This window comes from Rhinolophus sinicus, chromosome 1 (genome assembly GCF_057876585.1).
Source record: "Rhinolophus sinicus isolate RSI-liver-muscle chromosome 1, RSI-T2T, whole genome shotgun sequence".
Taxonomy (NCBI): Eukaryota; Metazoa; Chordata; class Mammalia; order Chiroptera; family Rhinolophidae; genus Rhinolophus; species Rhinolophus sinicus.
In genome coordinates, this window is record NC_142501.1 from 178,571,443 (window position 1) to 178,595,923 (window position 24,481).

Genomic DNA, 24,481 nt, shown 5'->3' on the forward strand with positions numbered 1-24,481 from the left:
GAACAATCATGGCTTAAAATTCTATTTTCCTTTTGTCTCCAATGGAAACTTCAGTTAATTTTGTGAACTACCAGCCACCAATGAATTTTAGTGACAGTAGCCTAATATATGCACCCGAGATGATGCATAACACAGTAATTAACAAATAATTACCGTCCACTCATCTCAAATAAAAAAATGATATGACTTAAGGGCCGCTTCTTAAAAGTATCACCCAGAATACAGGGGAAATAAGGGCCTGATGACATTGGGGGAAGCACATGGTATCAAGAGTGTGCACAAGGGTCTGAATCCTGCAAGTTCTGCCGCTTAGGAGCAATATGTCCACAGGAGAAATGCATTACTGAGCCCAGCGTTCTGAGTATTGCTGTGAGGACTAAAAAAGGATACCAGCTCTTTGGCTAGATTAGGGAACACTTCCTTACCCCAGCCCAACCTTCCCTGCAATTATAGCCAGAAATGAGATAGCACATCCCAAAAGCAAAGAGTAGATCATATTGTAACCTTTTTAACCCAACTAAGAGAAATTTCACTTATTGCATGAATTAGTTGTGACATATGGCCACAGAAATGACTCTAAGGTCCAGTATTTCCTAATATTTAACCTCTTGTCAGGAGAGCAGACCCTTGGTTTCATGCCCTTTTTGTAGCTACCAGTAAATGCTCTTCCCTTGGATATTATCAATGTTTATAAAAGTGGAATCATCAAGAACTAATACAATAATTTGCTTAAAGTACAAGACACTAATTCCATACTAGTTTTTCAAATATACCAAAATTGAATTAAGGGAAAACCAAAATTAAACAGAAAGTCATCACTCTCTATCTTTGTTTTTTCTTTTATTTGTTTTTCTTTTATCTCATTTAACGTTCCAGTATCATTTTCTATGTCACATGAGAGGGAAATTATTTAGGAAAGTGATTAATGAAACCAATCATGTTTTCTTATGTTGTGAACTATAATTTCTCTACCCATATTATCAAACATTATGAGCCATCTAAGATTTTTGATAACTATTTTTTCATTATTGTAGGAAGGTTTGATGTCTTTGAAGTATTTACTTTTCCAACTTCATTATAATGTCACTATTGCAACAACTTCAAGAAAAAAAAAATCTGACTTCACATTGATATGCTCTCTGACCTCAGAAATGACCCAGTAAATCCTTAGCTAAGTACAGCTGGAATTTTTCTTTGCAATATCCTCTTACAATTAGATAAGCAAAAGAGATTTGAAAAAGAACAAAATATGTCTATTGCTTATTAGAGGGAATGAATAATTAAAAAACTGGTAGCATGCTAATTATCCCAGAGTTACAGATCTGAAGGTCGCTAATGGGATTTAACACGTTCTTCACACCAGGGGAAAAGTAGTGAACTATGAAAAATAAATTCTTTAGCTTATTTCAAAGCCAAATGATGTCATTAATTAGAACTATTTTTAAAAGCATAATAGCATAACAATAGTGTATGTGAGAATGACCTTATCTAAATGCTATTCTACTTAATATAAACATAAATAATGAACAGTTCAGACAGTTAAGTAAAACATGGCATTTCATATAAACAATAAAATAAAGAGCTAGAATAGGGAGCTCAAATTATTACAAAAGCTTATTTTCTGTGAACTTCCGGTACATGAGAAACCTGACACAATTCTTCAGCAGTTCTAATTTTTTTCCCTCCAAAATATCCTGCTGTTAATGAAAAGTTTGCACAATTTCACTATGGCAGTCAAAACCTGGCCTCAGGTATAATTCCCTTGGTGTAGCCATAGAATGACCTATATGCCCAGATGCCTGAGATCCTTTGAGCTAAATAGTAATAAACAAAAATAGTCCTTCTACAGAAGAATCTTACACAAGGTCAGCAGGCTTAAATTTGCCTCTGAGAGACGCAGGAGTGTGATATGGGCAGGGGAGAATCAGGTATATTGAGGTAAGATACCAGAAGCTTCTTTTGCTTGTCAGATACAAGGAAAAACTTATTTCTGGGCAGAGTACCCCTTGTAAGTGTGGATGTTCAAAATGATGAATGGTGTATGAGCCTGCAGCTATGTTTTGCAGCTCTCGGAGCACTGGCAGTCCATCAGAAAACACCTGGAGCCTGACAATCTCTCCAAGGCTGAGGCTATCAGGAGCTTCCTAGCCTTCATTCAGCACCTCAGGACTGCGACGAAAGAAGAGATCCTCCAAATCCTAAAGGCTGAAAAGAAGGAAATTCTGTAAGTTCCCTGAATGTTGTGTGAGGTTGTCTGTAGGAAAGCATTTCTGGGTTATTTTATTTTATTTTACTTTTTTTTATTAAGCAAGAAAAACCTCCTTCTTACCAACTGCCCTACCTCCAAATCAATTATTTTGTTGTTTTGCCTTTTCATTGAACAGTTATGCTGCAATGCAGTGATTTAATGGTGAAATGCAATAACAAGTTTTCAACAGTGACTCAGAATGAACATTTTTTTTGAGGGTTTATGAGTTTAAATCAGGTCTAGATGTGTGCATAGATAGAGGAGGGCAGGCTTGATCATAATACCATGGTGCACGTGATGTCTTACTGGTTTCGAAATTGTGTTCCCGGAGCTGTTAATTTACACTTGAAAAGATTTCAGAGATGATTATAAAAACAAAAAGGTGTATGACTTTTTCAACTGAAAAATGTGCTCTTATTAAAGATTCAGTGATCATCCCCATCAAAGCCTTGTTTTATACAGAAAAGTGAGAAATGGGATAAACAGCCAAAAAAATCTGGAGAAAAAAACCGTACATTATTTAGATATTTGATGAAAGAGTGATTCATTTTACATGATTAAGAGAGTTGACTTAATTCTCAAATTTACTTTGTAACTACAAGGGTTTTTGGTCTGTAATAAAGAATTTGTCTACAAATACAAATTCAGCTATATGATATATGATACTAATTATCCTAATTCAAGATATAGAACATGGCTCAATTAATTTGACAGTGAAAACCATCCATTAACATAATCAAAAGTGGCAATTGATGGATTTACACACACACACACACACACACACACACACACACACACACATAGCAGAAGCTGCAGCAGTCATGGAGTTCAAAGGACTCAGTTACCCAAGAAGAGAACTTAGCCGTTTTCCTGAGAAGTCTGTTTCTTCTTGATTGTATGTTATTTACTTGCCTTGAAGACATTAAAAACATTGATAGGAATTCCATATGATTAACCACAAGTTGATTGCTCTTTAAAGATAAATATTTAAACCAGAAGTTAAAAGATATACACAATCATTAATTTTCAGACTCTGTTTTAATTATAGAACTTTAAAATATATTGATTGGTAGGGTGACTTATCTATTTCAAAGATAAAAATACTTACAAGAAAAGTGCAAAAGTTAACTATAATTTAGAATACGGGTTACACTAAAACTTAACCTTATTTGTATTCTAAAACTCTTAAGGCAGCAATAATTTGGATGACTTCGTGTTATTTCCTAAGTCAGATTATTTACACAATATTCTACCACAGTGTAACACACATATAATAGTGTAGTGGAAAGAATATGAGAATGAACTAAAATCAAGACCTAGTTTTCAATTCTGACTTCAAATAGCCTATAACCTTCAAGCAAGTCATTTACGTTTAGCCCTCTCTGAGCCTCATTTTAAACAACTGTAAGATACAGAGAATAATTCCTTTTATTTCTTGTAAGAAAAGCAGGGTGATGGAATGTAACATTTCCAAAGTGTCTATTGTATGGATCTTGTAATTTGCAGAATATTAACAAGTAAGCCAGTAGGAAAGGATTCTGTGAGCCAAAGAGTTTGAAAAACACTGGATGAAACCAGGCCAAAGACCCTGTTTCCCCGAAAATAAGACCTAGCCAGACAATCAGCTCTAATGCGTCTTTTGGAGCAAAAATTAATATAAGACCCGTTCTTATTTTTCTATAATATAACACTAGGTATAATATAATATAATATAATGTAATATAATAATATAATACTGGCTATAATGTAATATAATATAATATACAATACTGGGTATAATATATAAAATAAGACCGGGTCTTATATTAATTTTTGCTCCAAAAAATGCATTAGAGCTGATTGTCCAGCTAGGTCTTATTTTCAGGGAAACATGGTAGTTCTCTTTGCTGCAGAAATTGTTAACATCTTTAATTTGATAATTTTATGTATAAATTTACTTAAATATTTCCTAAACTTAAATGACCTTGAAAATACCTTTTCTTAAAGCATTTTGTAGGACTAGTGTTGCATGGAAAACACATTGGGAAATATCGATATAATTAAAAGACCATAGACTCCAGAGTGAGGAAAACCTGAGTTTCAATCCTAGCTATACTCTTATCAGCTCTGGAACCTTGAGCAAATGACTTGGTATCTCTGAGTCTGTTTCCTCATATGAAAGGAGGGGTATTAGCATTAAACTAACAAAGATGTTCAGTGAAGTGATTGTATTAGTGACAACATATATTTATAAAGCATTTCTGATGTGCCAAGCACTACTCTCAGTGTTTTACATAGATTGTGTAATTTAATCCTCCCCCAAATCCTAAGGTAACTACTATTTTTAGCCCTATGTTACAGATGAAGAAATTAAAGCATAGAGAGGTTGCAAACCTAAAATTTCTAGTGCAATGCTTGTACAATAGACATTTAATAAGTATCTCTCCGTTTCTGCTTCATTCACTGGGCTTTTGTTAGGGTCAAAATTATATAGTATATCTTTTTCTAAGTATAAAGCACTAAACACCTATGGTATGTTTATATTTATGTGGAATAAAATATTTACATACATAGTATGTAAATATCACTAGTAATGTCACTAGTATTACAACTAATTTCAGAAATTTTGCCATCCTAGACTCAACCAATCAAAGATTCTTGATGAGTAGAATATGTAACCAACTTCCCTGTAGGAATTCTCTTCTGTTCATACAGAATCATGTGGTTGAACATTGAATTATACCGTGATACATTTTTTTTCAAAGATGTAAATTAAAGTTAAGAGAATTTTCCATTTTTCCGTTAAATAATATTGCTGTAGTCAAATTAGGCATTTGAAAAATGTGTATATTTGCAAAGCTAATGAGAAAGAGAGTCAATTTTGGGGGACAATAGTTTTTATGTATTACTCACATAGAAAAGAATTTGAACCTAATTTATATTTTTATTTATATAATTTTAACTTACAAATCTCCAAGTCATATTTGGCTTAGGTTAATATAATAAAATTGGTTTGTATATTCTCAGTATACAGTGAATGAAAGACAGGGGAGTTAAGGGAAAGGTTTAAAATAAAATGGGGGAGGTCTTTTTGAGGAAGTCATTCTTTTTTGTTGTTGTTCAAATGAAAAAATGTTCACTTCTTTAGGAAACTCAAACCAATGGAGACTCTGTAAGTGGTAGAAATTTAAAATAATTTTTAAAACACCCTAAACATTGATATCCATGACTACGCCTTTTTTGTAGGCCTCAGCTGGTGGATGCTGTCACGTCTGCTCAGACCCCAGACTCATTAGATGCTATTTTGGACTTTCTGGATTTCAAAAGTGACAGTAACATTATCCTCCAGGAGAGGTTTCTCTATGCCTGTGGATTTGCCTCCCATCCGGATGAAGAACTCCTGAGAGCCCTCATTGTAAGTCAAATGGATACTGTGAAAATAAAGGCTCTCAGCTGCTAAAAAGCGCTTAAAAATCTAAGCAGTAATTAAAAGTTATTTGTGTCAAAATGAAAGGAGCACTAGAGCCTTCTGATTATTCATATTAAAATTCTATTGAACTATTTTCTTTCCATTAATCATTAACTGTACAGTAAATTATTTTACATAGTGTTTTCTTTGCAATTCCTCTAAATAATACAAACTATACTTTATGGAAATTTAAAGATTGTGTTCGCCTATCATATAATATGACATAGGACAAAATTTCAGAAGCGAGAAGTCTTGGTTGTGCTTCAAAAATTGATTTTAAAAGATTTGCTTTGACTTCAAAAATCTTCATGGTATTTAATACACAGTATGTTGCAGAGATGCGGTTCTTCCAATATTTAAAAATTTATATTGGGAGCACAAGCTAGACTTCTCTTGGATCCAAAAAGTTTTTTAAAGTGCATTTATCCACTGATGATCTAGTCAAATGTGGATCATCTTTTTGGAAGGCAAATGGGCCTGTTTGAAAATCTGATAATAACATTGAAGCTCCTTTTCACCCATACGTAAAATTTTAGTTTTTTTTTGTTGTTGTTGTTTACTGACCCAGTGAATGCAATCCCTAAACCTCTAAGGAGTTCATAGATCCATGTTAAGAATATCTGGAAAGGGGAGATTCTATTAATTCTTCATTTCAAAGTTAGATATTGAATTTGTAAGTGTCTCCAAAGTAAAATTCTGAGTTTGAAGTTTAGGAACATAACATCAATTTCCTCAGGCACTGGTTACTTTGCTTCTTAACTAAAAATGTCGTTTGGAAATGTTTAAATGTTTTGGTAACCTATTTTATCCCTGTTTGGCTAATAGAGTAAGTTCAAAGGTTCCTTTGGGAGCAATGACATCAGAGAAACCGTTATGATCATCAGTGGGGCCCTGGTCAGGAAGCTGTGTCAGAACGAAGGCTGCAAACTCAAAGTAAGTGTGAATCCAATGTCATATTAATTAGTATATGGTTCCAGACCATCCTATTTAAGACTCACAATGCTGCTCACCACTGGCACTCCCAATCCACTTTACTCTATTTTCCCTATTTGCATAGCAATTACTGTCATCTGACATACTTTATAATTCAGCTATTTATTATGTTTGTTGTTTACTGTCTCCCTCTAAACTCCATGTAGAATTGGATCTTTCTTAGTTCAACACAAATTGCTTAAAATGGTACCTGTACATAGGTAATATTCAATAAGTACTTGCTAAAAACTGAATAGTCCATTAATTCCCCATCAATATATATTTATTGAGTTCCCACTCTGTACTAAGTTTGAATGGTATGTGTGGTACAGTCTTGTTCTTAGAAAAATAATTAGACTCTAGGGCTACCTTCTAGAGGAGAACTTTATTTGCAGTAATTGTGGTTAGCAATTTTGAGTTTTGATGGTGGGAATTATTTATTTCTAAGTACTTAGAACTTTATATTTTATTTTTATTTTCATTTTCTCAAAGCTTCTCCACTTGCCTGAGTGGACTATCAATTTTAACATCTTTCTCATTAAAATAAAAGAAAACAAAACCTCACTTTGTAAGCATAACTAAATACGGAAAATCCAAGTGGATTAATATACAACACAGCCCATCTTTCTATAATGCAAATATATTAAAGATGCTAACTATATAAAACCAGTCTTTTTTCTGTCCACATTGATCATACAACCAGCTTCTAGTCAGCATTTTTCTTCAATCTTCAAAAGACATCACTATATTATTTTGCTTACTGACTGCTTGCTATTAAAAACAACAAACAGAATGTTCTTGAAACCAAATAGTTCCAAAAGAGGCAACTCATAACTAGAATGTAAACTAGCTATGAAGAAGATCACTAAAAACATCAAAGGCATTGACAACGTCTGAGTAACAGCTTATTAAGACTTGGCAGAAATCAAATTTGTATAATTTTTATGACATCAAAGAACTATGACTGCTTACATTTTTCTAATTTCCATAATTATTTGAGTAGCTGGTTTACTTCAGCAATCATATGTCAAATATCTTGGTTAAAGACAAGCCTCACATATGAAAACATCCATTCAGCCATATTTGATGATCATTTATTCTGTGCGAGATATGATATTAATCCCTTAATATAAAGATACATAAAATATTTTACTATCCTCACAGAACTCCTAGTTTGTTTATCAAGTGCAAACAGATAAATACAATAATACTGAAATATAAAAAGAGTGCTCTGAGACTACAGAAGGTGTAACAAAGTATTCTGTTTGGGGTGCTGGGGAAGCTTTCACCAAAATAGTAATATTTGAGCTTAGTCTAGAAGAGCTTTGTAGGTGAAGAGATAGTGCAGAATGAAGGACGCTAAGAGAAAAACAACAATGTCTGAAAAGTCCTAAAGTCAAAATGTGCCTGGTATGCTTGGGAACAGTGAGAAATTCTGTGTGGCTGGAGCACAAAATATATGTTTGTGGGGCAGATAAGTGGGAGTGGAGATGCAGAAAAGGGGGGAAGAGAGAAGAGAGGTAGGCTGGATCTTGACTGATGACAAGGTAAGTAGTCCGGCCTTCATTCTATACAGAGAAGGGAGAACAGTGTGGTTTTTAGGCAGGTGAATGACATACTCAGATGTTTTATTTAGAAAGAAGCAAAATGGTATCTTGCCTGAGTATCAGCTAAAGTAGAGTCAGTGAAATCTGATCGGAAAGATTTGCAAGAACCTGGGCAAGAATTAGTAAAATTGTGATTAATGTAGGAACAGCATGGTGAGAGAAGGAGAGAGATTCAAGAGCCATTTAGGAGGTGGAGTCCCCACTGATGGAATGTGGGGAATGGGAAAGAGGTAGGAATCTAGGCAACTGTTAAGTTTCCAGGTTAGTGTACTAGCTGTATGGTGATGTCCACCACTTACAGAAAGTTTGTAGAACCTAGTTTGGGGGTAGGAAGAGGGTAGATCTATTAATTGGTTTTGGCCATGTTAAACATGAAATCCTTTGGGCCACCAGGTTAAGCTTGAAATCCTTATGGCCACAGGCAGGTGACCATACCCATCTGCAGGCCAGAGAAGAGTGAACACCAGTAAAAGAAAGCGGCTGAAATTTTGGGAGAGAATAGGATGAGTCAGAGGATGTGTATAGCATAAGGAGGAAACTGAACAAAGGATTAAATTTAACGTTCTTTTGATAACGGGACAGCTTAGTTCCCGTCACAGCTTTAAAAAGTGAACTAGTCACTATCACTGTCGCTCAATTATTTTGTTTTTGAGCAACCTTTAAAAAAAAAAAAAATGCATCTTTGAAAATAATAAGACTTGGCCACCAAATGGACTGTAGTAAGTATTCAAATTTTCTTTTAAACTTGCTGCTCTGGGCTACTCATCTACCATTTGCCCAAATCAAAGCTATACAATCAGAAAAAAAATGATGTATTCTAAGTATAAATTTAAGGTGTCTACTGAGCACACAATACTTACACTGCCCAGAAGGTACCTGCCATCCTATCACGTGTTATAGCCTTTCAGCATTTAGTAGCGTGAAAGCTACAGCCCTATGGCAGTCTGAATGGCAGCGAGACACGTTCTTGAGTACTAAGTCCCTATTTCGTTTTTCTGTTTGGTTTTTGCTTACATTTTGATTTCCCTTCATCCTAATTTCTTTTTTCCCCAAATTCGTATTTGAAAAAATTCAAACCTACAGAAAAGTTGTAAGAATAGTATAATTCCATGAACATTTGTATACCTTTCATCTAGATGCACTAATTTTCAACATATTACTGTATTTGCATGATTTCATTCTGTTTCATTTCATTTTATTTTATTTTGATTGAATCATTTGAGAGTGAGTTGCAGACATCTGACATTTTACTCCTAAATTCTTTTAATTCTTACTAATTGAGTTCCTTTGCCTCTTAAAATGGGCAAACTACATATATTTATATTTATTAAATGGTGAGTTCATACTGCTACCTCTAATTCCAATCCAGTATCACAGGGTTTTCTCTCTCTACTTCTCCCATTCCATAATTATTTCATCCTTCTGTCACAGTGAGAACGCTGGTTTTCAAGAACATCAATCTACCATTCATTCACTCAATCCGAAAACGCACACAAAAGCTTTTGGAATTGCTAGACCAATATCACTACAAGAAATAAACTGACTAAATAAGATTCAAGACCTCATCCCTGTTCTTTTTGTCTGTAAAATATATTCCAGTAAAGGTATACAGTCAGAGTTCTATGTTCAAAAGTTGCTTGGATTAATTCTTTTTCATTCTCTCCTGTTTAGTTATGTTACCAATTTGATATACATTTATGTTCATTTGTTTCTGTTTGAATTCAGTTTTAGCAGTCTTTCATCCTTGTTGATTTTATTTTGTTTTTTGAATATATGAAACATTAAAATGGTTCAAAAGTCAAAACTCTATTTTAAAAGTATTCTCAGAGATGTCTCATTCCCTTTCACCCATTGTCACCTAACAAAAGGTAGGTGGCACCTCTTAGGCACCATCTAATCATTGCTTTAGAAATTCAATGAATGGGCAGTTTTATGAATCAATCACAAGGGAATTTTTAAAAGGATTTTATACATTCAGAATGTGTTCAAAAGTAAATATGTCTATTCTTATATTCATTGCTTAAGAATATGTTAATGTATACATTATAAAAAACACAACACCTTTATCAAGCATTACTTGTTCATTTTCATGTGTACCTCAGTCGGGCACACAATGCAAAACTTTCTAAAACTTTAAGTTGTTTTCTTAAGAATGAGGCCAATCTTACCCAAGCCTTGTTTAATGCATGGCTATGCATATGTCTGAGGTAGTATGTGAATTTTTTTAGGCAGTGGTAGAAGCCAAGAAGTTAATCCTGGGAGGACTCGAGAAAGCAGAGAAAAAAGAGGACATCATGATGTACCTGCTGGCTCTGAAGAATGCCCTGATTCCGGAAGGCATCCCACTCCTGCTAAAGTACGCAGAGGCAGAAGACGGGTCCATCAGCCACCTCGCTATCACCAGTCTCCAGAGATACGATGTCCCTTTCATAACAGATGAGGTAATTTCCCCAAGAATATTTGCAAAATTTACAAAAGGAAAAAAGCAGGCCTACACACGAGTCAAATGCAAACAACTTTGAAGTCGCCCTATTTTTTTTTTTCAAACTACCAACCTCTCTTTCCTGTTTAGAAATGACTCTTAACTTGGATTTAAGGTTGTTCTGAAGCAGCTCACCTTTTGAACAGAAAACATCTTATATCCTGAAGCATAAATATTAAGGCATAGCCTCTTATTTTAAGAAACAAAGTATTTTCAGAAATATCTTTATTTCCATAAGTTTTAAGATGCTGTTAAATTTTTGACACTGAAATATCCTGGCTTAAGTATTACTGTATTGGTTCCTACAGCTACGTTTTCAGGAAGCTGTCTAAATTCAGCTTCTATTAAGGCAGAGAATGTTGGTAAACCTCAAGAAAAACTGCGCACTGAGAATGATGTTTCCAGTTTGCAGCTAAACACCTTCCCACCAGTTTTGTGTAAAAGTTGATAGGATGTAAATCATGATGGTTAGGATCAGGGGCTTTTGAGACAGACAGACCCACATATAAATTCTACCTCTCTTCCCTTTGTAGTTGTTTATGCTTAAGTCGGTCACTTAACTCCTAAACACCTGAGAACACGCCAATATTTGGGGGAGATAGAAAAAAGGCAAAGGGAAGTAGAACTGAAAGAAATATTTATAAATGCCTAGTACAAAACACTACACACAGCATATCACAACAAGGCAATGCTGGTAACCAATGGAATTATTTGTTGCCACAGAATGCAATTATTTTGGCAAATTTTCTTTGGAGTTAATGCATTATTTAAAAACCATTCCCCTAATGTAACCTATGGACTTTCAGTGATAATGATGTGTCAGTATAGGTTCATCAAATTAACAAATGACCACAGTGGTACAGGCTATTGATAGAGGGGGAAGTTATGTGTGTTGTGGGGAGAGATGAGGAGCAGAGATATAAAGGAATTCTCTGTACATTCTGCTCAATTTTTCTATGAAACCTAAAATTGCTCTAAAAAAATAAAGTCTATTAATTTAACAAAAGAGAAGGGAAGAGTCTGAGGTACTTCCCTGTAAGGAAATGTGAGTTCATGTAGCCGTCTCTCCCCAGAGCCCCATTGCCACATGCCAGTAGTGTCTTTAAAAATTTATATTAGGTAACATCGTGATATGCTACAATAACAAAGGGGCCTCAAAATTTCAGCTTATCAAAAATTCATTTCTCATTCATGCTATGCCTCAGACAGGTAAGGAAAAATGTGATCCTAAGTTCACTACAGTAGTGGAAGAAAGAGACAGAGAAGGCCTACCAACTCTTAACTGACTCAGTCCAGAAGTTGCTGAAAGCAATACTGTTCATAATCCATTAGCCAGAAGTATGGCCCCAACCTAACTGCAAAGGAACCTGGGAAATGTAGGAATGCATGTGGATTTTAAGACCACTGACTCTGCCTGCCACATTATCAGTTTAAAAAAATCTAGATTTGCACTAAGTTTGAACATCTTATGAACAGGTAAAGAAGACTTTGAACAGGATATACCATCAGAATCATAAAGTTCATGAAAAGACTGTGCGCACTACTGCTGCTACTATCATTTTAAATAACAATCCATCCTACATGGAAGTAAAGAACATCCTGCTCTCTATTGGGGAGCTCCCCAAAGAAATGAACAAATACATGCTTGCCATTGTTCAAGACATCCTACGTTTTGAAATGCCTGCAAGGTAGGATACGGTGCACCTAACTCTCTGCTGCTTCAGGCTTTTTTGTATATTTGTGTGGTACACATGTGGATAATACTAACAGTGTGGTCGTTATGCTGGGTTGTGTCGCAAGATCCAAGAGTTTTCCAAATTTCCTATAAGAGAACTGTATAGTGGACCAGGTAAAACAGCTTCACTTTGGCACTATGATTTGGAATTCTGGGTATGATTTTTGCTCTAGGTTTCCTGTTTAGTCTGGTAAATATATATTGCCAAGTGTTAGTCATGTTTTAAAATCCGACTACATTTTTAATAGGACTATTTTTATAACTAGCGCAACAAAATGATGTTAGGTTGTGCTAGACAGACCCACTTGATAGTCTGTGATCTTAACTTCCCAAATGTTCGAAATCTTTAAAGCCTCATTTATCACAGATCAAGTGAATTTACCATTTACGTTTAAAACCGTAGGCATGACCCAGTTTAAGGACTATTCAAGATAGGAAGACTGGGACCGGCAGACTTCATTGCTTTCAGTTACCCTTCCTGGATTCATCTTCTTGCCAGTTCCCAAGTCTCTTCTGAATTCACTGATGTCTCGCTTCCAAGTAGCTCCCCCCAAAATCTCTACCCCTCCTCCATGAAACAGAGAGCCAGAAAAGAAATTTCCATTTTCCCTGAGTTACATGTAGAGCACTACCTCAGGAAAGATCAAATTTGAGCATTACCAGTTGAAAAGGAAAACAGACATGGGAGAGATGGAAAATAAAGAGAAAATGGGAAAAAAAAAAAAAAAGGCAGTAAAAAATTGAAGGAAAGGAATACAGGAAATAAGAAGAATGAAGGAAAAAGAAACAGGAAGTGAGTGGAAAAGAGAGAAGAGCAGGACAAGTAAGGAAGAAGAAAGGAGCGTGAGTGAGGGAGAGAAGAAACAGTCCGTCTGCAGCCATCTATTACTAGTTGAGGATCTGATTTCTCCTTCTATTGCTTTGTTTGCTCTTAGGACACTCAGTGGAGGAGATCCTGGGTGGATTTGCTTCCCCTGTCTTGTGAACCTAGTGATTCAGGGCCTAAAGAGGAGGCAGTGGGCTAGGGAGCAGCCTAGGAAAAGCGAGGAAGCCATCGCAAATACTGTGGGTCAGATTCTGAGAACCAAAAACGTTAGCGTTGTAAGGGATATTAAAGGCCGTCTTGCCTGGTATCTCTTTCCAATGTAGGGGTCTAGCCTCCTGGCAGGTGGTGTCCAGACTCTCCCTGCACGCCTCCAGTGGCAGGAGGATCACCTCCTCTGAAGGAACTTGTGTCGTTGTTCATAGACTCACCCTTACTTTGTATAACTGAAATCTTTCTATAGGCCCTGGTTTTATCCCCCCAAGAAAGCAGAACAGGAAAAATTATGCATCCATGTGCAGGCCCTTTGAATATTTGAGGACAGCTGTCATGACCCTCCTCATCTTTTTTTCTTCCATGCTAAAATCTTATAACTTACTGATACTGGTGGGGGAGGAATCATATAAGGTACCCATTTCCTCCTCTTGACAATTTTCTACCTTAGATCAAAGCCCAGATTTCTTTAGTTGGTTAAAAAAATATTTTTTGCTGTGTGGTTATAATTTTATAGTTACTGATATGATTAGGGTTAAGTAGTTAGGAATGGAAAGATCTCAGCACTTATTTCATAGGTAGACGACGAGGTAGAGGCATGAGTTACTTTAGAGGAGACAATGATTTATATATTGTATGGGTCTAACTGAGATTTTTCCTTAATTGAAAACGGCATAAACAGAAGAAATTTCTAGAAATTTACTGTTATATATCATTAGCCAGTGACAACAACGTCAGAGGGTATAGCAAATGTTTAAAGAAATATTGGGAACCTCCTCAGTTTGGTACAGCTTTCCTTAAAAGTATATACTATTTAACAACAGAATCGTGATGATTCAAACAACATGTGCTTCCCACTCCTGGGGTGTCTCCATCCACCAGCTTAAGCAATCTCATAGCTGAGTGGCCTCATGTTGCTCTCATTTTGATAGCAAACTAAATTTCAAATATCTGAGGATGAAGGGGAAAGCCCTCATCCTGATGCTAGCACTCTAGCTGGCACCTCCCCAGTCTTGGAGCAGCATGAGGAACATTTGGCCTCCTTTTTTTTCCACTGAGGATTTGGTTTTTTTCCAAATCTAACTTGGGAAACAGCCATTACAATGAATGTGCAGCTTTTTCCTTTTACATGTTGCAGCAAAATGGTTCGTCGAGTTCTGAAGGAAATGGTTGCTCATAATTATGACCGTTTTGCCAGGAGTGGATCCTCTTCTTTCTATACTGGCTACATACAACGTACGTAAACCAAGAAGGGGTTCCTCTTCCATGTCCCTCCCCAGCTGAGTATTGCTGGAACTGTCATTAAATTAGAGTTTTTGTTGTTTTCTGTTTTCGTCATTAGGTAGTTCCCATTCGGCAGCTACTTACGGCCTTGATATTCTTTACTCTGGTTCTGGCATTTTAAGGAGAAGTAATCTGAACATCGTTCAGTACCTCGGGAAGTCTCATCTTCATGGTAGCCAGGTAACTCATTTTCCATTAATTTTGCTGAATAAAGTATGTAAGAAATTAGTCTGAGGTAAAATAAAATATATGCTGATGATAACACTATAGAATGCATAAGTTAATGGTGACTTGTGTAATATGTCACCCATGATTGTATCATCTGCAAGAGGTTTATAATCCCAGAGGAAGTTCCAAATATGAACTAGAAACTTAAGTAATTTGATTCACTGGACTTGCCAAACATCTATTTGTCTTTTCAAAGGTACAAATATTGACAAAATTGAAATCGTGCCAGTATTTCTCACATGTGTTTTAAAAAATATGTTATTTTTATTCACAGACGTATTCCTTGAAGTCCCAGATACTTAATTCTAGAATCTGTTTTCCTTCTCTGGGTGTTTCTATGAAGAGATTGATTCCCCATAATAAAAGCTTTCATAATAGAACATGGCTCTCTAAAGAGTCAATCTATGGTTTCCCAATACTGCTAGGAGAGAAAAGAGTAAAGTGTAGGCTAGGTATTCAACAACTAGCTGACTTCCATCCCTTTCATTTTATCTAAAATGTGGTAACACTCTGTAAAGGCTTCTTAATTTTGAAATGTGCTTTCTTTTTAGGTTTTATGTGTAGCAAATTATACCCTTCTAAATAAGCTCAAATTATTTAAGCTTTAACAATGATCCAGTGCTATATGAACTTGAGTTCCTATCAATATTACATTACCACACCCTTTGATAGAAGTCTAGTCAGAATACCATGCTTTTGTTTCCTGAGGAATCACGTCTGTTTTCTGACATGCATTCTGAAATGCCAAACACCCAGTGGTTAAGGGGCTGCGTATAGGGGACAAAGCAAATGTAGGACTCCTAGGTATGGTAGAGATCAAGATGTGAGTCCCCACAAGGTGTTTATCACTTTTCCTTTGAGCTACAGATAAAAGGTTGATATGGAAAGATGTGAGTCATGGCTTAGAGAGTTCCACACCTCTCATAGTAGCAGCCTTAGGGTGAGTTTCCCAACACCTTTCCATCTCCTTGTAGGGGCTTTACACAATAGCTAATTCATTATGTATGAGACCTGGAGAGACTAAGAGTCTCTAGATGACAGTGTAAAATGGAAAGCTCACAACCTTTGTAGTCAGACAGAAGAATTTGAGTCCTACAACATGAATAAAAATCATATGTACCCCCAAAGGGTGGTTGTGAGGATTAAATGAAGAAAACTAACTCATATTCAGGCATAGAGTTGTGTTGTGTTGTGTTTTGGTTTTGCCTAGCTGCTGCAGATTTTTGAGTTTTTGACCCCTAGGAAATTTCTGGCTGTAGCTCACCATCACTTACAGAACAGGCACAGACCTTACGTCATGAATGTTATATCCATTTTTCCCGAGGTGGTCATTGAAGCCCAAGGACTGGAGGCGTTAATTGCTGCCACTCCCGATGAGGGGGAGGAGAACCTTGACTCCTATGCCGGCTTGTCAGTCATCCTCTTTGATGTTCAGCTCAGACCTGTCACTTTTTTCAACGGATACAGTGATTTGATGTCCAAAATGCTGTCAGCATCTAGCGACCCTGTCAGTGTGGTGAAAGGACTTATTCTGCTAATAGATCATTCTCAGGTAATTCATTCATTCTACACATATTTATTGAATCCCTACAATGTGCCAGGCACATTTTAAATGTGCCTTGTGCTTGGGGGACATAAGACAAAATTCCACCCATCCTGGAGCTCACATTCTAAGCATTCAGCCTCTTGGTATTGTTTCCCTTTCTCCTTTTCTCCTTTGCTATAGGTAAACAGGGATTTATTTTGCCTTTATTAGATGATTAAGACAACTCCTCACTGTTGAGGCAAAAGAGAAAATATTTGACACAATATGAGTATAATGTAATGTCAATTATATCTCAATACAACTGAAAAAAAGAGAAAATACTGATGCTAACATAAACAAGAAATTATGGAGAAATTAAGCTAGGTTACAAGACAGCAGAGATGCCATTACCCATCCACTTAGTTTACCTGGGCATTTACTCCGATATTTCCTGGGCATTTCCTGATATTTACTCTGAAGGCAGTAGTTAAACCACATAGTTTCATAAATTACTGAGGACATTTATCATGACAACAGTGATGAAGAGCCATAGAGTGCATCATTTTGACCCTGCCAAATTAGTAGAGGCTCAAACAACCACTGACACCAACCACATGTTTCATGGAGACTCTTTGCCCCAAACTCTCACATTCACAGAATCTTACAAAGGTTCATTCATTAGTAGAGAATAGGAGAACTTGCATTCACTTGGATTGCATTCTTCAGAATGATTTTCAATTTTCCTCACCCCCAAATCTTACATTACTGTACTGAAGTATGACAATACTATCTTCTGTGCAGTAGAATTTTAGGTGACCCAAGATACTATGGAATAACAGTGGTCTGCCTCAATGGATTTTTTGAGAAACAGACGTTTATCTGAATAACCTTTGAGTTTGGGTATTTGATGCTTAATTTTTTTTAAATGACTTGCTATGTTTCCTGCCTTACTAAGCATACCAATATAAAAAATGGAATATTTGCTAAATAAGGATCCTAAGGGAAATCCTTAAAGTGATCACTATGTACTTTAACTCATACTTATAATAATATTAGAGATATGTGAGGAGATTGGATTAAAATTTAGACTATGGGACTTACTTAGGAAGTTTGCTTTTATGGTTTAATAAATTCATAAGTGATAACCTAGGTTTGAATTTCGCCCCACTGTTGCTGTGTGCTCTTGGGCAGTTACTTAATAACCTTAAACAAAGATTTTCTACTAATGAAGTGAGGCATTTGGAAAATGATTCGAAGTTTTTACCAGCGTTGTTCTTTGCCATATAATTTGAGGATTCTCATTTCTTGGGTTCTGGTTATGAAATCATAGATTTTAAGAGCCGGGAGAGACCTTAAATATCAGATTTTACTAAAACGCCTCCAAAACATGATTGGTTAGAGTTAATGGTAATTCTTTACCTTTATTATTTCTCATAACAATTCAGGATAGCTGTATATAACAACAACAAAATAATCTAGGGTAGCTTAACCAAATAGTTTGATTTTTATCATGTAACAAATATTTGGAAGTAGGTGTTAATATAAAAATCCTAAAATATTATCAGTATCCAGGTTCGTTTTCCCTCAGCTCAGCCATCTTTACTTGTGGCTCTTAACCTCTTGCTTGTCATCTCATGATTATCAGATGACTGCTGCACTTCCAGCGCTATTTCCTCATTCCAAGAAGGAAAAAGAGAAGGGTCAGGGACAATAGAGCCTGACTCTTTTTTAAGAACTTCTCTGGGAGCACCATCTATTCCTACTAAAGATAAGCATCTATAAAAGGAAGCCCTTTTGTTATTGACCAAAATTGTGTCATGGGGATATCTCTAGCTGCAAGAGAAGCTGGTAAATATAGTTTTGACAATGGTTGAATTGACACTATGAATGAAACTATGTTTCTATTGATAAGAATGAAAAGAAGGACAACAAGCAGTGCCTTTCATATCCCTCAATCCTCAAGGTCACATGAGAAAATAGTTCTCAAATTATATCAGAATTATACACTGTACATTTCCTTTGCAGTATTACCTTTGGGGAGATTCATTCTTAATGAAAGAATCTCTAAAGAAGGCATGAGTGCTGAGGATGTAGTTCACATTTTAAGACAGGTATAATAACAGTTCAACATCATCTGTATGTGCTCAGCTACCCATCAACAAGGCCTAATGGTATGAATCCAGGTATAAAACTTGATGCAAATATAAGTAGTAATCTAGATCAGAGTTAACAAACTTTTTATGTAAAGGGCAGAAAGTAAATATTTTAGGCTTTGTGGGACACATGGTCTCTGTTGCAACTACTAAACTCTGCCATTGTAGAGTAAAAATAGCCATCAGCAATATATTAACGAATGAGTGTGGAAGTGTTCCAAAAATTTTTTATTTACAAAAACACCCAGTGGGCCAGATTTGCCTGCAGGCCATAGTTTGCCAACCTCTGATCTAGATTAATTTATAAGATTTTTCTATTCATTAAGCTAGGACACCTAAGATATAGTCTAAGAGAAAGATCATCCCCAAACTATTAACTATAATCCAATGCCTGTAAATTTCAGATTGGAGTATTTTGCAGATCTGGGGATATTATACAAATAAGCTGTTTGAGGCTCCCTGCTCTACAGAGCACTCCAATAATGTCATTCCAGCTTCAGAGGCACATACCACTCTAGGTCAAGTGCTGACATTGAAGGAAATTTTGGCAGTGGATGGCCTGTCATAGCTACCAGGGCAGATGGAATTACTCTTTGCCCCCTCTGTCTCTGTTTGCGGCTAATTGTATTGCTCTTCAGAAAAGGATGCCTGATAAAGTCAGCTTAATAGGGAGATCCTCTTTAGTCAGCAAAGAACATATTTTCCTGAATGGAAGGAATGGGATGAGTTGTGAAAATATCAGTGTCTGGGCTATAAGAAACATCTTTGGAACCAAAACTAAAAGATCAAAGAGGCCACATTAGCTACATATACAAAGCTCCAGTGTCTTGGTCCTCTAGTTCATAGGCAAGAATTTAAATAAATATGCACTCTGGGTCAAACAAATTTTTTGCAATGTCTCTCAGAGCAGGCTTCCTTGTACATCAGGAGACAAAGACAGTTATGATATTATGATAGTCATGGATGGAAGTAGAATAGTCTCCACCACTAGGATAGTCTGGCTCCACATGTAGCCTCCAAGCCTGATTTTTCTTTTCAGTTTTCAGATACAATACCTACCATGTAAGATTAGAATGGGAATTACATGAAATTTCAAATGTAGAGCTTTTAGGATGCAGTTGTGTTCAAAAACTGATAGTTGCTCTTATTTTTCCCCCCTGAAAAATCAGAACCACTGCACTTTGTGGTTTAGTCCCTTCTACAGGGGTCAGTGGTCTGTCTATGGAGGTCCAAGAAAATTCCTCTGTGACCACACATACGAGTTCTTCCATGATCCCTGTGCTTGAGAGAAATGGAATCTTCCCAGAAAGCCAAGGCACTCCTCAAAACCCACATTGCAGTGGAAATATTCCCTCCCTACAAAAGGAACATTTTCTAATAGCCGTGAAATGTTCTTTTCCATGGCACTTGGTATGTTGGGACATCCACCTAATGTGTGGTCAGTAGGAAGGCCGAAGGCCAAAGTCCGCATCACAGACCTCTGCTGGGTTGGGTGGACTAACGAGATTATAATTTTTCAAACTGGGAGCAGAGAAGAAGATACAAAGAAAGAAATGCTTCAGAGACAGGGCACACAGTAGGGCTCATTTGGGACCAATCACAGTTACAGTGCAAATGCAGAACTCTGATATCTTGTTCCTGCAGTTCATAAGCATAGGTTAAATCTCAACATGATTATTGTGGTTTTTCAAGATAATTTGTGTTTCTTCATATTAGTTATGATGCATGAGACAACCCCTGCATCCTATCATAGCCACATTTGTTCTAGACTGAAAGTAGCTGTAAGTATCCTTAGGGCTCTCTCCTAATGTGTCTCGAACTCTGTGTCGGGAATCTCATGCTTTCATCCAAGTGCTTTTCAGACTGAAGGAAGCTTCATGCCACAATCAGACTTTTTTTTTTTTTTAATACCTGGTTGTAAGCCAAGTTCTTTGAGTGACATTCCCTGCCACATTTTTTGAAAAGTGGAGATAATTCAAGGAGATCAACAGGATCCTTTCTAGACAGTGAAATCATGACATTTTTAGTTGGCAAAGCACAGCTTGTGTGGTGTGAGTAGGGCAGTTACATAAAGTTGGTCATGCTGCCAGTTGTCATGAACCTAATCAACATTAAGAATACGGAGCCTTTTCCCCAAACCATTACCATTTCCAATACTGTCCCCAAGTGTTCTGATTCCAATCCAGCTGATGAAGTTTTCAGCCGACATCACCAAAGCTAACATGCATAGAAACTGCAAGACTGAAAGGCGAAATGCTGGCAAACAGCACCAAACAGTGAATTTCAGACAACTACAAAATTACTTAGGAGGGAATATGTTTGTAAGTGAGTACTGTCCCTCTGGAATATGCTGTCAAGTTCATGTTGGACTCAACATGTTAATCTGATGTCATTCCAAATGTCAAACAACACGATATTAAGGTTTAGTTAAATTGCCTTGCCTTCCTTTCCTAGCTTGATCTAGGCAGTTCCTGTGGCTTTTATGCTGCACTGGCAGTTTTTGTCATGCTTCTCATTTGCCAGCAGGATGCAGTTGTCTGTATTTGAAACTGCGTATAACTAGAAAAGTGCTAAGAACTTCAAGAAGTCACCCAGCCCAAACTCTCTGCCCCACCCCAAAGCCACAACTGGATTCCTGATGGAGACGCCTTCATTTTTCCTACTCTGCTGGTTCTCAAATTTGGGTGCCTCAGAATCACGAGGGCTTATTATCACACAGATGGCTGGGCCCCACTCTCAGGGTTTCTAATTCAGTAGGTATGGGACTTCCGTTTCTAACAAGTTTTCAGGATGCTGATATTTTTCATCAGGGGACCACACACACTTTGAGAACCGTTTCCCTCCCAAAGTGAGGCAGTGATGTAAAGAAAACACTCTTCTTAATTGTCACTTCACTTTTTTAGTATTTTAATTGACTCCATAATTTAGCAAATTAATAATCTATTTCCAATGATCAAGGTTAGAATGTGTTTCCAAACCCAGAGAAAGACTCTAACATTAACACAGCTCAGATGGTGTTAGCCAGGTAGCAAGAGGTTCCATGTGCCTTGGAAAGGGGTTGGCTAATTGTGATTATTATCACTATTATTATATATTTTTGCTTCCAGGAGCTTCAGTTGCAATCTGGCCTGAAGGCCAATATGGACATCCAAGGTGCTTTAGCCATTGATATTTCTGGTGCAATGGAGTTTAGTCTGTGGTATCGTGAGTCAAAAACTAGAGTGAAAAATCGGTAAGCATACATATAATACTCTGCAAAGAACTGTAGAAATATGTTTTCAGAATTATTTAACCTTCTGACTTTTCAAAATCTATGCTTTCTATTTGTAACCAGTAAAGCACAGAATAGGAAGTAACCACGGGAATTCATTATCCCCATAGTTTCTTATGAGCAGGTCAGTACCTAATACAATTCAGCCAAGAATCTTCTTGATTTTTAAAGACTTCCATTGATGGCATGCCTAGTGGATGAGAGGTTCATCTTCTCTTGGTATTCCACTTCAGTAGTTGACAGTGCTATCAGGAAATTTTACTTTGAAACAAACTTTTGGAGCTTATCCCTCTTGTTGGGATTTCAAATCTTTTTTTCTGTCTTCAGTGGATAAAAGTTAAATGATCACTTTTGTGCAGAATCTAAGTATTAAACATTAAGAGTCCTTAAGTTTTTTTGTTAGTGCTCATTTTTCTAAACAAAAATGTTCTCAGCTCCTTTAGTTTTTCTAATCTACCTGTCAGTTCAAATGAAAGTATTTTATTTTGATCCTAAAATAATGTCTCTGAACCAGTGTAATAATCAAAATAATTATTTTTCTGTTTGTTATAATCCCAAAGAAAAGGAAATTGAAATGCAATTGATTTTTACCTTTTTTTGGATATTTAAAAATATGGTGAGGCAGAAGTGATATAGGAGTGATAAAATTAACTTTTTAAAAATTTTGAATTATGGATGAAGAAATTGAGGACAGTCAAAAGGTGGCACATTTAATGTGAAAGGTGGCCCATGGTGTTACTAAAGGAACCAAAGAATGAGACATGGAGCACGCCATCAGAGCAGAGGAATCAGCAATATAGTTTAGCACTTCCCATTGAATCAGTCATCTGTTTCCTCTTTCTGAAATATTTTCTAGATAGAAGTTTCCCCAAATTAAACTGAATTGAATTCTTTGCAGAAAGAAATCAACAACAGTAATAACAACAACAAAAACTCTGGATTTTCAAAAAGGACATAGTATCCCTAAGAGTCTAGCAATATCCACAGGGTAGCCAATCTATCTTCAATTTCCCATTTGTTTGTTTAAAACAGTCCAGTGTCAGATGGGTAATAGATTTATTGGGATTACCACTTTGTGAGGTATATAAATATCTAATCACTACGTTGTTTTGCACACCTGAAACGAATATAATATTGTATGTCAACAGTAATTGAAAAATAAATTAAAAAAAAATACCACTTAAGCTTTTGTTGAGTGTAAGCTATTAAAAGGTAAAATGAAGTATTCAGGGATTTAAGTGATACCACCTGTGACCTACTTGTACACTGATAACAATAGCAGCTGGTGTGTTTTAAGTTGCACAGCAAAATTGAGTATCCCTATCAAAAAAGCATGGACATACACCTCTGATTTAATTGTGAGAGTCGCTTCCCACAATCTCATTTAAAGTCTACAATTAAATTAGAGTGGTCCAAGACATAAACCTTCTACTGGGACTGTTTCTCCTCTTCATTTTCATCCAAGCCACTCTCCCTAGTCAACCCAGTATGTCTATCTAGTCCTCTGGGCAATTGTTGGAGAACCCACCATAGCCGTCATTCCTGGAGCACCCATTGTACGTGCCCCACTGTAGGAATGGTTCTTTGTGACACAACATTTTTTCAAATATCTTGGCAACCATAGACTTACGTGTCTAGAGACCCTCTGGAGAAAGTAATAAGGTGGAATTAAAATAGCTACATAGAAGCCAACAGAGAAACCAAGAAAATGGTTATGCACATCAGCTGTCTTCTTTCCGAGTTTAGACTTTCTTTTAAGATAACTCAGGTATTTCTGACTTCCTGAGAAGACCAGTTTCCAGGCATACTGCTATTTTCATCTTGGCACTTGGTATGCTTATTCCAAACAGTAGTACCCGATAGACATTTCATTCTCACATCTAGAATTGAAGGCTGGGGATGGTTCAGGGAAAGGGCAAACCTTCCCTGCCCGGCCTCCGGGACTAATCAGGCCCTGGTTACCAAGAGAACTCTAGCACATTTAGGTCACATATTACTCACATAAGTATTTCCTTCCAGTCTTCAGCGTTATGAGTTCAGACCCTGTGAAATTATAGCTATTAGTTCAGCTCAGTTAAATGCGTATTAACAGTTTTTTTTCTGCCAAATCTTTAGGTTGGCTGTGGTAATAACTGGTGACATCACCGTGGACTCCTCTTTTGTGAAAGCTGGCCTGGAAATCAGTGCAGAAACAGAAGCAGGCATGGAGTTTATCTCCACAGTGCAGTTTTCTCAGTACCCATTCTTAGTTTGCCTGCAGATGGACAGGGATGGAGCTCCGTTCAGGTAAGGAGCAGCACTTGTGGAATGTTCCAGGGCCATCCCCAATTCACCAGGAGCTTGCACCCACTTTGAGCATACATTTTCAGAAATTCAAAGAAAATGGTGAAAATCCAGGTGAAACATGAATTTTCTTTAACTGAATAAAAGAATAATTGATAAAGCTAAAGAAAATCAGTTTTTAAGATACCAAAAACCATAATGACTAGTTC

The 24,481-nt window shown here is 36.5% G+C and overlaps 1 protein-coding gene across 1 annotated transcript in view; it reads left to right on the top strand.

The window, feature by feature from the left end:
* The window catches only part of MTTP (microsomal triglyceride transfer protein), a 52,832-nt gene that overhangs the window by 25,709 nt on the left and 2,642 nt on the right, over positions 1-24,481 (top strand). The window contains exons 10-19 of the mRNA XM_019757656.3: positions 2,067-2,224; positions 5,474-5,642; positions 6,522-6,629; positions 10,504-10,716; positions 12,234-12,445; positions 14,667-14,764; positions 14,871-14,992; positions 16,365-16,592; positions 21,826-21,950; positions 24,105-24,275. Of these exons, the coding sequence (XP_019613215.1) occupies positions 2,067-2,224; positions 5,474-5,642; positions 6,522-6,629; positions 10,504-10,716; positions 12,234-12,445; positions 14,667-14,764; positions 14,871-14,992; positions 16,365-16,592; positions 21,826-21,950; positions 24,105-24,275 (1,604 nt within the window). The remainder of the gene's footprint in view (positions 1-2,066; positions 2,225-5,473; positions 5,643-6,521; positions 6,630-10,503; positions 10,717-12,233; positions 12,446-14,666; positions 14,765-14,870; positions 14,993-16,364; positions 16,593-21,825; positions 21,951-24,104; positions 24,276-24,481) is intronic.